The following is a 12,670-nucleotide window of genomic DNA, read 5'->3' as shown; positions in this document are numbered from 1 at the left end:
AATAATAATTCGGCTACTAATAAAGATATTGTTTTAAAATGAATAATTTAATTGTATACACAATTTAGTGACTGATTGTAGCTGAGGTTTGACAGCAAATCATCACAAAGAGAGTGACTAAGAATGATGGCATTGTGGATTGTTCTTTTAAAACCTTTTCAATGGCAGTCTACTTGCACTTGTTTTCGAAAAGTAAAGAAGCAACAATGATCTACATTTTGTTAATGCTTCTGAAAATAGCCAACATAATAGCAATTTTATTGGAGGCAAAACACTGAAATCACACATCGTTATCTCCACGCGGTGGCGCCAGAGATTTGCACATTCTTTCAGACAGCAGTTCATTTAGGCCTATGGCCTGTTTTCTGAGCACTACAGAAACACACTAACGAATTCATTTAACATCACCATGCATTGCCTCTTTGAGATGTGTTGTCATTGCCTCATGGTGCACTCTGTGGATATAAATAATGATTTACAGGCCCCAGAGTTCATGTAAGAGATACTGGTCCAAATGAACCTCCTGTCGCTGCATGTGGAAGATTATTTATGGACCGTCCAGTCGTCTGGTATGTGCTGAATTGAATTTGGTGGATTAAAGTAGGCTACTAACTTTCTACTTAGTCCTCTATTAATCTCTGATTTTATTATGTTTTTGTGAATGTTTGTGGGTATATGTGACATGGCAAGTGCAGAATATGCATATTATTGTAAAGTACACTTAATGTGTGTGTGTTCATAACAAGAATATCAAGCAGACACAGTTATCAATTTTAATGCACTTCTGCATGCAGACAGTCTAAGATTAAAACTTTTCATTTAAACACACAAGGGCTTTGAATGCCCTGTCTTTTACCAACCCCTCACTCACACAGGCCCTTCTGTGACGCTGTGGATATTGCTTGCGTTTATGTGTTTGCATTCACATGAATGTAAATGTTCTGATATTATTGAACTCTTTTTTTGTACATATAATAATACTTAAAGAAGAAACTCATAGAATGCAACCATGTTAAAACAGACAATACCAGACAAAGAGCTGAATGAACTGGTTTATAAGGGAGGATATTCAACAGAACAGGGAACAGGTGTAACCAACAATGACACCGAATTCAGGCACACAGGAGCAGAACCAAATCCAAACTAAATAAAGAAAACATCCCTAACAATAGGACCCCTTTTTCAATTAAATGCACTTCTATGTTGTCTTTGGTATGTTTATTTTAGTGTGATAGGAAGGGAATCCCTGATCCATTTTGACTATTAAATATAACGTCAAAATTGAACGTAAAGTTGCAGTAAATTGAAAGAATTTTTCTCTGCTAAAATAGAATAAAACTATTGGCATGTAGTTGAAAGGAACAGTAATAATACAGAATAAATATTATTAACAATTGTACATAATTATATATATAATCAAATGAGTTCACAAGAACACTGGCATTGACTCTATTGTTTCTCATAAGCCATATATATATTATAATTAGAGAACTGAACCATTTTTTGCTCAAGTAGCTTCTTACATATTTATTATATTTAATATGGTTATCTACAGGTTATATTTGTTTATTTACTGTATGCGTATTCTGTCGTGACATTCTAAGATAAATGACTAGATGACAACAACAATCTTTTCTGGTCGAGGATGATTTTAGATGCTGCATGAAGATCTTGAAAACGAGGGAAAACAAAAGAAATGTGAAAATAATCATTGTATTTGATATGTTTGTTTAGGCCACAACTGCCCATGTGACTCTGATGATCAGATGAGGTCTTTCAGCAGGCCAGAACTTCATGATGTGCCTCTTCTGGTCAACAGACAGTACACTGTAAAAAATAATCCTGTAAAAAAAAAACGGTAAACTATTGGCAGCTGTGGTTGCCAGCATCATACTGTAAAAATACAGTGTGTTACTGTTAATGTTTAAACAGCTATATGCTGTTAAATTACAGTTTTATACTGTAACTGACAAAACGCTATTTAGCTATTAATTTCAAAAACAGTAACACACTGTATTTTTACGGTATGATGCTGGCAACCACAGCTGCCAATAGTTACTGTTTTTTAACAGGATTATTTTTAGCACCAAAGTCATGAGAGAAGCTTCATTCACAGAAGAGAAAGTTGATGAGGAGCCACTGCTTTACATGAACTACCTCTATACTGAAATCTTTAATATCAACCAACAAACTGAAACATATGGTGCCATGCAGTATAGCTGAATAGAATTTTAGCTATAAATAAATAATAGGCTATTTTTCCCTATAGCTGCAGACGAAAACAACCCAGAAACAACACAATTATTTTATGCTTAACTTTCCAACAGTATGGCTGACTCAGAACAAGAGTTATATAGAGTTATATATCTACTGCTGCACATGCATCATATGTTGCATAATATTTGATTAAACTGTGTACAATTGGAATAACAATATGAACTTTGTTGGGTTTCTAATTCATCCTAATTGTTTGAAGTTACTGTAATCCACTGTGTGTGTGTGATTACGTTGTTAATATAATTAAAATGTTTGTTTTTTTAAATACCAATGTAAATCTTGTTGTAAATGTAATGCATCATCATTATATATTTCTAATTTAATATTAATTGCATTATAATTACTCATATCCATTGGCTTTATGGCAGTGTAATGCAATTGAATTAGTTATTATAAATGAGATGACTGTTCTTTTTCTCGTCCTTGTTTTTAATTAGTGAAGTCAGTTTGGCTTGTGTTTAACCTACTAATAAAAAGTTTTGCAGTCAACCACAAAGTGACACTGCTGAGCTTGAACTTCTACTCTTTATAAATCTCATGATGATCATGATTTTTGTTCATAATGCTCATGTTGCACCTCTAGTTTCCATCTATTACATTATAGCTTTCATGCTCAAGTTAAATTGTTGGCTAACCAAATTAACCAAACTGCATACAACTGTCATATACAAGGAACAAAACCAAAACAGCAACACATGAAAATAAGGATGAATTTAAAGGTACACTGTCTAAGTTTTTTTTAATTATTATTCAAAATTAACTTAATTTAAATAATGAGTAAATACATCATCAATCCTTCTTCTAAAACGTGTTTTTGTCTTGGCTACACTGATTCGCTATGGTAATCCGATTATACAGTGGGGGAAATAATTATTTGATCCCCTGCTGACTTTCTAAGTTCTCCCACTTGCAAAGAAATGAAGGATCTATAATTTTTATGGTAGGTTTATTTTAACGGATAGAGACAGAATATCAACCAAAAAATCCAGGAAAAAAACACATTATATAAAGGTTATAAATTGATTTGCATTTCAGTGAGTGAAATAAGGAGGCTATTTTAACTTACAAAACCACACTCTATACGCAGTAGTCTGTAAAAAATAAATCTTTGCAATAACAGAAAAAGTACTAGCAGCTCATTACCCAGACATTATCCAGTAATTCTACGGACATTTTTATTAACCCTAAAACACAATGCAAAGAAGTGCAAAATTCAAAATACAGGTAAAACACGTGTAAAAAAATAAAAACGGAACATTTCGTTAAATTAAATGCTACATTGTGCCCTATTTTTACAGATTTGTTTAGAGTGTTTATGTTAATATTTTAGACCTGATGGGATGGTTTTCGCGGGAAATTACATAGCTTACATACGTCACTTACCCGCTATTTCTCACGCTTGACACACTGATTGCTTCTGCTGTCTCTTTTAAACTATTTTTGGACAGATTTATTGTCATGTGGATCGTTTAGTGGTGACTGCTGATTCCATTAAAGGCTAGGTTCCTTGTTTTTGCTCATGTAAGTGTAACATTTCAAGACAAAAGTGCAAACAATATCAGACTGTGATAAAATACAAAAAGTTAACCTTTTTTCAGAAAACCAAAGTGTGAATCTTGTGACTTTCCCCATCGTAAAGCTTGAGTGGATCTAGATTAAAGGAGAACTCCGGTCAATTTTAACATTGAGCTCATTTTTTTGTACATTTGGAGTGCTGTCAATACAGAGAACAACGACAAAAATCGGTGTTGCCTACACCGAGTTATTCTATTTTTAAAATTTGCACCCTGTTGACTTCAATGGGGCAAGTACTAAACCTGCTTTTAGGCTCTTAACATCCTTGATGTGTCATTACAAGTGCACAGAAAATGTGAGTGATTCCTTCCGAGTGAACACGGGTGAATCTGACTGCAGTAGATGTTAGAGATATTAATAAAAATGAAGTTAATTCAGCCAGCGCTTGTACCTCTGTTTACATCCTGTTTTCGGTGGAAGGCCATAGTAATCGATTGTCAAGTTCACGCGCGTGATCATAGGCACTAAACCAATGCGCGTGAACTCGACAATCGATTACTATGGCCTTCCACCGAAAACAGGATGTAAACAGAGGTATGAGCGCTGGCTGAATTAACTTCATTTTTATTAATATCTCTAACATCTACTGCAGTCAGATTCACCCGTGTTCACTCGGAAGGAATCACTCACATTTTCTGTGCACTTGTAATGACACATCAAGGATGTTAAGAGCCTAAAAGCAGGTTTAGTACTTGCCCCATTGAAGTCAACAGGGTGCAAATTTTAAAAATAGAATAACTCGGTGTAGGCAACACCGATTTTTGTCGTTGTTCTCTGTATTGACAGCACTCCAAATGTACAAAAAAATGAGCTCAATGTTAAAATTGACCGGAGTTCTCCTTTAAGCAGATTAGACCACAGACTATTGATTCCTGACAATTCCCTTGATTCTCTTCTAACACAGCATAATAATCAGAATTTGTGTGGGGTTGTTTACATTGAAAATGTGACATTTAAAATCATTAGGCAAGTTTATTGCTGCCAAATCGGATTGAGAGGCCATTCAGCTCAATAACGGACGTTATGAAGTGGCAACATGGGACTTTAGAGTGTCACATTGATTTCAGAGGAGCACAGATGCTTTTAAACAGCTGGAAACATGAAACATACGCACTAATAAGAATTTATATCCTCTAAACGCACCAAACAGTTTTGTTACACAGTGGGTTTCAGAAGTGACAGTCTAGTTTGCATCAGCGTCCGGCTTCTTTTGTGTTTTACTGCTTTTGTGAACATGTAGTCAGAGTTGTTATTTAAAAAGCCGCAATTACCCTTTTTTTATTCTGTTGCAGAAACAAGCTTCCGTCAGAAAAGATGCTCTCCGTTCTTAAGAAAAATGCTGCAAATTATTTATTTTTCAAGCATCTTCTGCACATTTGCGCTCCTCCTAACAGTGCACCGATGCTCAGGAAGCACAAGAACCAAAAGTATGTAAAATAAATGATTGGTGTAAATTGTTAATATTTTATCTTGTGGGAAACATGTAGCTTCTGAAGAGCAGAATGTATGCAGTAAATTCATACACAAACAGTTCACACAAAGCAAAGCAAGCGTGAGCGATGTTGGACTGGATCTGACTGATCGAGAAGAGAAGAGAAGAGAAGAGAAGAGAAGAGAAGAGAAGAGAAGAGAAGAGAAGAGAAGAGAAGAGAAGAGAAGAGAAGAGAAGGAGGTGTTCATAGAGATTTTTCTCAAGAATCTTGCTATGAAGAGTTTCTAAAATAACATTCTAAAAATCCAAAGATCTTTTGTGGAAGGGAAAGATGTTAAAGGTTCTTCGTGGAACCATAAATGCCAATAAAGAACCTTTATTTTTAAGAGTACTGGACAAAATAAACCAGAAACAAGATGATAACACACACACACACACACACACACACGCACACACACGCACGCACACTCACACAGGCACACACACACACACACACACACACACACACACACACACACACACACACACTGTGTGACCTCCATCTGAACCTGCCTGGGGTCGGAGGGCGACAGTGAGTGATGAGAGGTGGAGAAATGAGAGAGAGATGAGAAAAAGAGAGGAAGAATAAGAGAGAGAGAGAGTGAAGGGTGAACTGAGAAGTCTATTAGATGAGCAGAGGAATAACAGATGTGGAGGGGTGGGACTCAACATGACATTACTGTAAATCACACATGTCGATAGTTTCTGCTTCAGCTGTATCAAGGCTTTCTTTTTCTCTTTCGCATATTTCATCCCAGATAACAAGTATATGTTCTAAGAATGTTTTGTCAATGTTCCCATTACAGTTTTTGCCCATTGCTTAATACACACTTTTTGCAGAATTTGGCTCATTATGTCAAAACTAAGAAGCCAATCAGACATAGCACTTGGAGATTAACAACTCACATCTGTGCCAAAATGAAACACTGCCATCAAAACTTAACACTCCTTTCTAAAAATGAAATTCTTGCAACAAAACCATACACACAAGCACCATTTGACACACTGATAGAAACACACTATTTTTATTGTCATTTTCTCAGACTCAGTCTTCTGTAAAACTCAAAAGTATAAATTTCTGCAGTAATCAAACAAGAGTTTTTTACAAAAAACAAACATTCTCACAGAAATAAAGAAAAATAAAATCACAAATCATCAAATTTAGCAAAAACAAAACAAAAAACAACTCTTGGATAAATTGCTACTGGGGGAAAAATATATATATAATACTTGTTTTGTGTGTGTGTGTGTGTGTGTGTGGTGTGGAGGGCTGGGGGCTTATGGATCCCGCCTTCTGTTCGGATCTGGCCACAAGACCGCGTCAGCATCACAGGCGATGTCCTCGCGGGATAGGCATCGGGGAAATATAATCCAGCTTTGGATTGATCCCACCTCGATGTCTCCGCATGCCTCTTCCAATTAATAATATTCCAATTAAAGATAAGATATTTTATTTTTGACACATAATCAAAATGATATATGTGTATTTAATTTCCCCCTGTTATTCATAAAACACAAAGAAAATGTAATGCATGTCTTGCAGAGAGACTTTTCTCTGAGGGGAAGAAGTGGATAACAACATTATCAAAAGTATTGAAAAAATGTTATTTAATTTCATATGGAAAAAATGACATACATTATATCAAGAAATCTGTTGTTTTAAATTCTTATGTAAATGGTGGTCTCAATATGTTAGACTTTTGTACATTTAATAATACTCTTAAAATGAATTGGGCCAAACACTTTCTCAAAATCCAACCTCTGTCTGGAACATTATTCCACATTATATTTTCTCCAAATTAGGTGTTTTTTTTTTTTTTTTGTTTGTTTTTTTGCTTTATAATTATAACGTTGAAAACACACCAGCTAAATGATCTAAATTTCATAAGCAGGTCCTTCTCGCCTGGTCTCTGCTATACAAGCACAACTTTTCTCCTCAATAATATTTTATCTGGAATAACCGAGATTGTCACGATCCCTGTTGTGTCTTAAAGGACTTTTATGTTAAAGTGTATAAATAGTTCCCTATTGTTTCTGTGTTCAGTTCCTGTTTCGCCTTGTTTGTCGCCATAGTTACCCTCATTAGTTCCCATCACATCTAATCACCAACACCTGTCCCTCGTTTTAGCCCCTTGTTAACCTCTCTATTTAAACCTCTGTGCTTCAGTTGTTGTGTTGGTTGTTTTGTTTGTCAGTTTCCTTTTGAATTGTCCATCATGGTAATATCTTCTTAAAGCAATTCAAAAAAAGATATTAAAGCTACAATATGTAATTTTTTTTTCGCCGCTAGGGGTCGCTAACCTCTTACAATATCAAAGGCGTAGGTTGATAACGCAGTGATAAGTGGAATGATGGGACTTGCTGTCATGGATCTAATGGATGTTTATTGATGAGTGAAAACATTGATGTTTTTAACATGACTGTGGTGTGAAGCAGGTCGCGATTGCTAATAAGAGAGATTTCAGCGCCACATGTGAGTCCCACGGATATAAAGGAATAAGGACATTTCATTCTACCGGACTAAGTTACCCGTAAGTGCTGAATTACTACTCACACAGGTGAGTTTATTTGACGAATGAAACTTGTGAGGTAACGCAGCGCTGTCTAATGTTACACTATCATACTAAATAGCATTTGAGTGTGTTGAAAGTTATAATGTTATTCTATGTGTTAGTTTGTTGGCTGTATGAGACTAGCAGTAAGCTAGATCTACATTAGAATAACATACTGATCATATTCTAACATTTCATCATGTTGAGCTATATAACATTGATTTGTTTTATGTACATTAGCTCACCTCTACATTTGTGCGTCTCTGTCAAGTTGAAGTTAGTTGTGGACGAGAAGTTCTCGTCATCTCGAAAACGCCACGCTGATATTGATCCTCGTTTTATTTCTCCTTGTGTCCAAAGTCGGCTTGCCATGGTCCATAATGTTTGAACGAAACAACAGCGTGAGCGTGCCGCTAGACGTAACGCAGTTGTCCACGTCTGTCACCATGGTTACTATGGCAGTACAAGCGGAAACCAGGGATAACGCGGATATTACTTTATTGACAGGCGACAATTGACCAGAGACAGGCACTATTTAAAATTGTGAATTTCTCTGAATTTACAAATTCTTGGAAACATTTAGGATAATGGAAGTACATATGACACTGTGCAAGTGGTCTTGGGATATTTTGATACAAAATTCTTACATATTGCACCTTTAACACAAACTTTTCTTTTTTTGTAAACCGCACGCAGAAACCATGATGCATTTATTTTGGCTTAGCCATTAGCCTACTCTAAAATTATTGTGGAAAGATTTTTCCCTATTTGTTATTGAGATCATTGATAAGGATTTTTCTTTACTTTGTAAAAATGTTTTGTTTGGAATTAATTGAAAAAGGAGCGTTTACACAAAAGCTCAATATACATACTTAAACTTATTATTTTTTTTAACAAAATGTTATATAAATATACATTTTCAGGTCAGAAACCACTTTTTTATGTTTTGCTTACTGAAGTACCACATTACTTTGTTAAAACTCGTTTAACAGGAAGACTTTAAAAACAATTGAAACATGTAATTCTGTCGATCTTTTCCTTTGATAGACGGTGATCTATTCTGATTAGTTATATACCCCACTATACTTTTTTCTTTTTTTTCACATTGTGACTTTTTCCTCCTTTGTTTATATAATGTTCTCAATAAATAAATAAAGAGTAGTCCTTCTGCATTGCTGTTCCTCACTCCGTTCAGTTGGTGGCGGTGAAGCGCATAAACGCTGGTTTGCCAACCACCAATAAACAAGATCCCAGGATGCATCGCGGTCCGATCGCGCTTTTGTTGCCGGAAACCCCTTTGGGAGAATGCAGTCACAGCCAGATACTGAGAGGTAAAACACAAAATACCTGATCAAATAAGATCTAATAAGCGCAGTTATAAGATGTGTGTTTGTAAGACCTTACGCCAATGAATAAAGTGGTTTTGCCTTCACGAAATCTCCGCATTTGAATGGAAGAAAGACTTGAATTGAGCCTCAAAAAATCATGTTCTTATAATGGCAAAAGAAACTCATAAAGCAGCGTAACGAAATGACCTTCAGTCAAACATTAGTAATAATGTAGCAGTAATACTTAAAAACAGCTTAAGTTTGTGTGAGGCATTAAAGCAGTGGAACCTGTACAGTATTACCTCTGCTGTAGACCTGTGTCTGTACATTGAATTACTGTTCAGTTAAGTCACATTGCCTTCCCCATAATATAATTGCATTTAACTAGCATACAAATATAGTTCCGTGTTACAGGGTAATACAAATCAGATTCAATACAGCAGAACATCAGTTCAGTCCAATATAACCACAGCTGTACTGCAAAATGTACTATTCACAGTTACTGTGTCAAGAATTGTGGTTACAAGTAATGTTAGTTCTCAAATAATTTCCCACCTGATTAAAGTTCTTGAAACAAGCATTCATTGGTATGATTTTATTAAAACAGATACATTTTTGCAATAGCCATCATGTCAGAAATCTGTTTAAACTGAGTCAGTTGTGACTTTCTTTCCATTTGTAGGTTGGAAAATGGAGAAGCATCTCAGGGGGACTGTTTACTGGGAAAAGATCCCACCGGTCTTCCTGAGCAGCTGTTTAACAGCTCTACAGTTTCTTCCAGGTTCCTGCAGGCTGAACTGGAGCTGAATCTAAGGTTACGGACACTGTCGTTTGGAAAACCAGTGCGATACACGTATAACCCGCTGGAGTACGCCTGGGACACACACCGATGCTACGTGGAGACGTTCTGTCAGGCAGGGCAGAGCGTGCTCTTTCTGGGCATGAACCCGGGGCCGTTTGGCATGGCACAAACCGGGGTCAGAAGACTTTCATTCTTTATTCTCAATTCACAATTCACAATATCTATCTTTGCTCAGTAAAGACATGAAGACATAGGATGCACGCCCTTACATACACATAAGGGATAGTTCACCCAAAAATGAGAATTCTGCAGTTATTTGCTCATTGATCCCACACTTTCTTTTTTTTTGTGTCTTTTTTATTGGTATATTTATTGGTCACTATTGTAAGATTCTTAATAACTGTAGCAACTTTGGTATTTTTATGGAAACTGTGGTTGGCAAGTTTTTGTGAGGGTTTCATTTGCTGAAAATACATGCTAGTGTAACATATGTTCCTGGAGCAAACAAATCAATCTCAATCTCTTTATCCCTTAACAAGGTGCCGTTCGGCGAGGTGAAAGCGGTTCGTAACTGGTTGAAGATCAGTGGATCGGTCGGGCGCCCGGCAGAGGAACACCCGAAGCGACGGATCACGGGCCTCGACTGTCCTCACAGTGAAGTGAGTGGAGCCCGTTTCTGGGCCTTCTTCCAAGAGCTCTGCGGTGAACCTCAAAACTTCTTCCGCCACTGTTTTGTGCACAACTTGTGCCCTCTCATCTTTATGAGTGAGTCTGGCAAGAACCTCACGCCTCCTGAGCTCCCGGCTGCGGAGCGGGATGCCCTGTTGTCCTGTTGCGATAGCGCTCTCTGTCAGGTAGTCACTGCACTGGGCGTCTCAATGGTCATCGGAGTGGGTAAACTCGCTGAGCAACGAGCTCGACGTGCGCTCTCCGGAGCAGGGATCACAGTGAGGGTGGAGGGAATCATGCATCCTTCCCCGAGAAACCCACTGGCTAATAAAGGATGGGCAAACATAGTCCGAGAGAAACTACATCATCTGGGGGTGTTGAGTTTGCTTACCAGATGAGGAGGATGATGATGATGATGACAGCTACTACCTCATACGCATTTTAGAATTCCCCAAGCAAAGCTTTTGAACCTTTTCCATTTTAAATTACTTAATGAAACGAGACATCGGTGGATGAGATTATGTATAAAATAGATGTTATGCCCATTAATGGAGTACTTAAACACTTTATTTGATTTCTTTTTGTGTGTGTGTGTGTGTGTGTGTGTGTGTGTGATCATTTCTTTTGGTGGGAAAAATCTTTTGTATGTTAAAATGTTAAGGTATATACAAATATGTGGTCTTTTCTTTTTTTACTATTTTGTATCAAATGTATTTTTATATACATTTGGAATTTGTTTCTGGAATTTTATATTGTGTTATTTTTATTAGGACATTTGTAGACCTAGAAAGGGTTAAACCAACGATTCCATATAAATCTAATTACTTCAAATGTACATGATTAAATTTGGCTTAAACTACTGTACTTACTGTATAAAAGTATATAATTATTACACACTAACTAACCCACAGTGAGTTACAGAGGTCATGAATTGAGAAATCAAATTTTCCTTGATCTTTTGCCATATAAGAGGTCATCCTGTAAGTTTCTGAACTGAAAAATTTAAAAAAATATATATTTTCGATTTAAAAATCATACTAACATTATAAGTGCACCCCAGGACACATTATCAAATGAATGCAGTTCATGACCTCTTGAAGCAGGATGCTTGTATATAATTCAATCCCATTTTTGCTGTAGTGGAGTGTATTTCATTCTGTGTGGTTAACCTTTAATGTTGAGTTAAATGTGTAGGTGATAACAATAAATTCTACCTCATTTTCATCACCATCCTCTAATTTTGTGTTCTTCTGTTAACCAAAGTGTCAAGTGAAAACACACATATTCATCGTATCTGATGTAAATTGAAAAGCTTCTTTCTTTTTGGCATAATGGTCTGTTGCTCAGACCCTTTAATAAATATGTTGTTTTTTAGTTTAAACCAGAAAAAAATCTTTCACAATTGTAATAATAAGTTTAGTGCTTGAGTACCATGTAATCGCAAGGCTATTAATATAGATAATCTGAAGTATAATGAAAGGATCCAGCCGCTGAATGTATATTAATAGAAGGAAGGGAAATATTGTATATGAATACACTCTCTAGTATGAGCAATGCTCTGGTCTTCATTGAGACTCAGGTGTGCAGAGTGGGTTTATTCTGTCATCTAGTCAGTCTGTCTATAGTGTGGTTAACTTGTGCATATTAAATTATAGCCCAGATTTCACACACACACTTTCAAGGCAATCAACTCTTGTTGTCACCCACTTTTTATACATAAACACTCTTGCCTTTTAAACATGCTCTTTCTGCCAATGATTGAAACACACAGAGACGCCCTGCTGATGAAACTCTTCGACTGGCAAGAGCAAGCTCTAAATCTCCTGTCCTTATTCTACTAGACCTGCGTCTGCTGTCTTTGACACTATCATCAGATCCTCTTACACAACCTTACTGGACACGGTCATGCAGGCACATGGCTTCTACCACATCTATGCAGATGATGCACGGCTCTGTCATTTCAACTTTGCGAAGACAGAGCTCCTGGTAAGTTGCA

At 36.5% G+C, this 12,670-nt stretch overlaps 1 protein-coding gene across 5 annotated transcripts; it reads left to right on the top strand.

Annotated features, from left to right (window-relative positions):
• Positions 1–7,497: 7,497 nt before the first annotated feature.
• Positions 7,498–11,903, top strand: LOC308685662 (single-strand selective monofunctional uracil DNA glycosylase). Of its 5 annotated transcripts, none has more exons than XM_081357605.1 (5): positions 7,498–7,542; positions 7,760–7,881; positions 9,071–9,206; positions 9,886–10,180; positions 10,545–11,903. In XM_081357605.1, exons 3-5 carry the CDS (start codon positions 9,181–9,183, stop codon positions 11,070–11,072), a joined length of 849 nt encoding a protein of 282 aa, XP_081213731.1. In that variant the 5' UTR covers positions 7,498–7,542; positions 7,760–7,881; positions 9,071–9,180; the 3' UTR covers positions 11,073–11,903. The 5 variants fall into 5 exon arrangements, with proteins under 5 accessions (XP_081213731.1, XP_081213732.1, XP_081213733.1 ...); XM_081357606.1 differs by having other exon boundaries at positions 7,500–7,542; positions 7,760–7,854; XM_081357607.1 differs by having other exon boundaries at positions 7,501–7,854; positions 9,975–10,180.
• The last annotated feature ends 767 nt before the right edge of the window (positions 11,904–12,670 follow it).

This window comes from Scardinius erythrophthalmus (genome assembly GCF_964197995.2).
Source record: "Scardinius erythrophthalmus genome assembly, chromosome: 25".
In the NCBI taxonomy this organism is placed as follows: Eukaryota; Metazoa; Chordata; class Actinopteri; order Cypriniformes; family Leuciscidae; genus Scardinius; species Scardinius erythrophthalmus.
The sequence above is the reverse complement of the archived record's forward strand: the minus strand, read 5'-3'. Positions and strand labels throughout refer to the sequence as shown.

Excerpts from the sequence above, each read along its gene's own strand:
- LOC308685662 (XM_081357605.1), top strand. The coding sequence starts at position 9,181 with ATGCAGTCACAGCCAGATACTGAGAG. Across the intron at positions 9,207-9,885 it reads TCACAGCCAGATACTGAGAG|GTTGGAAAATGGAGAAGCAT; the intron begins GTAAAACACAAA and ends TTCCATTTGTAG. Across the intron at positions 10,181-10,544 it reads TTGGCATGGCACAAACCGGG|GTGCCGTTCGGCGAGGTGAA; the intron begins GTCAGAAGACTT and ends TCCCTTAACAAG.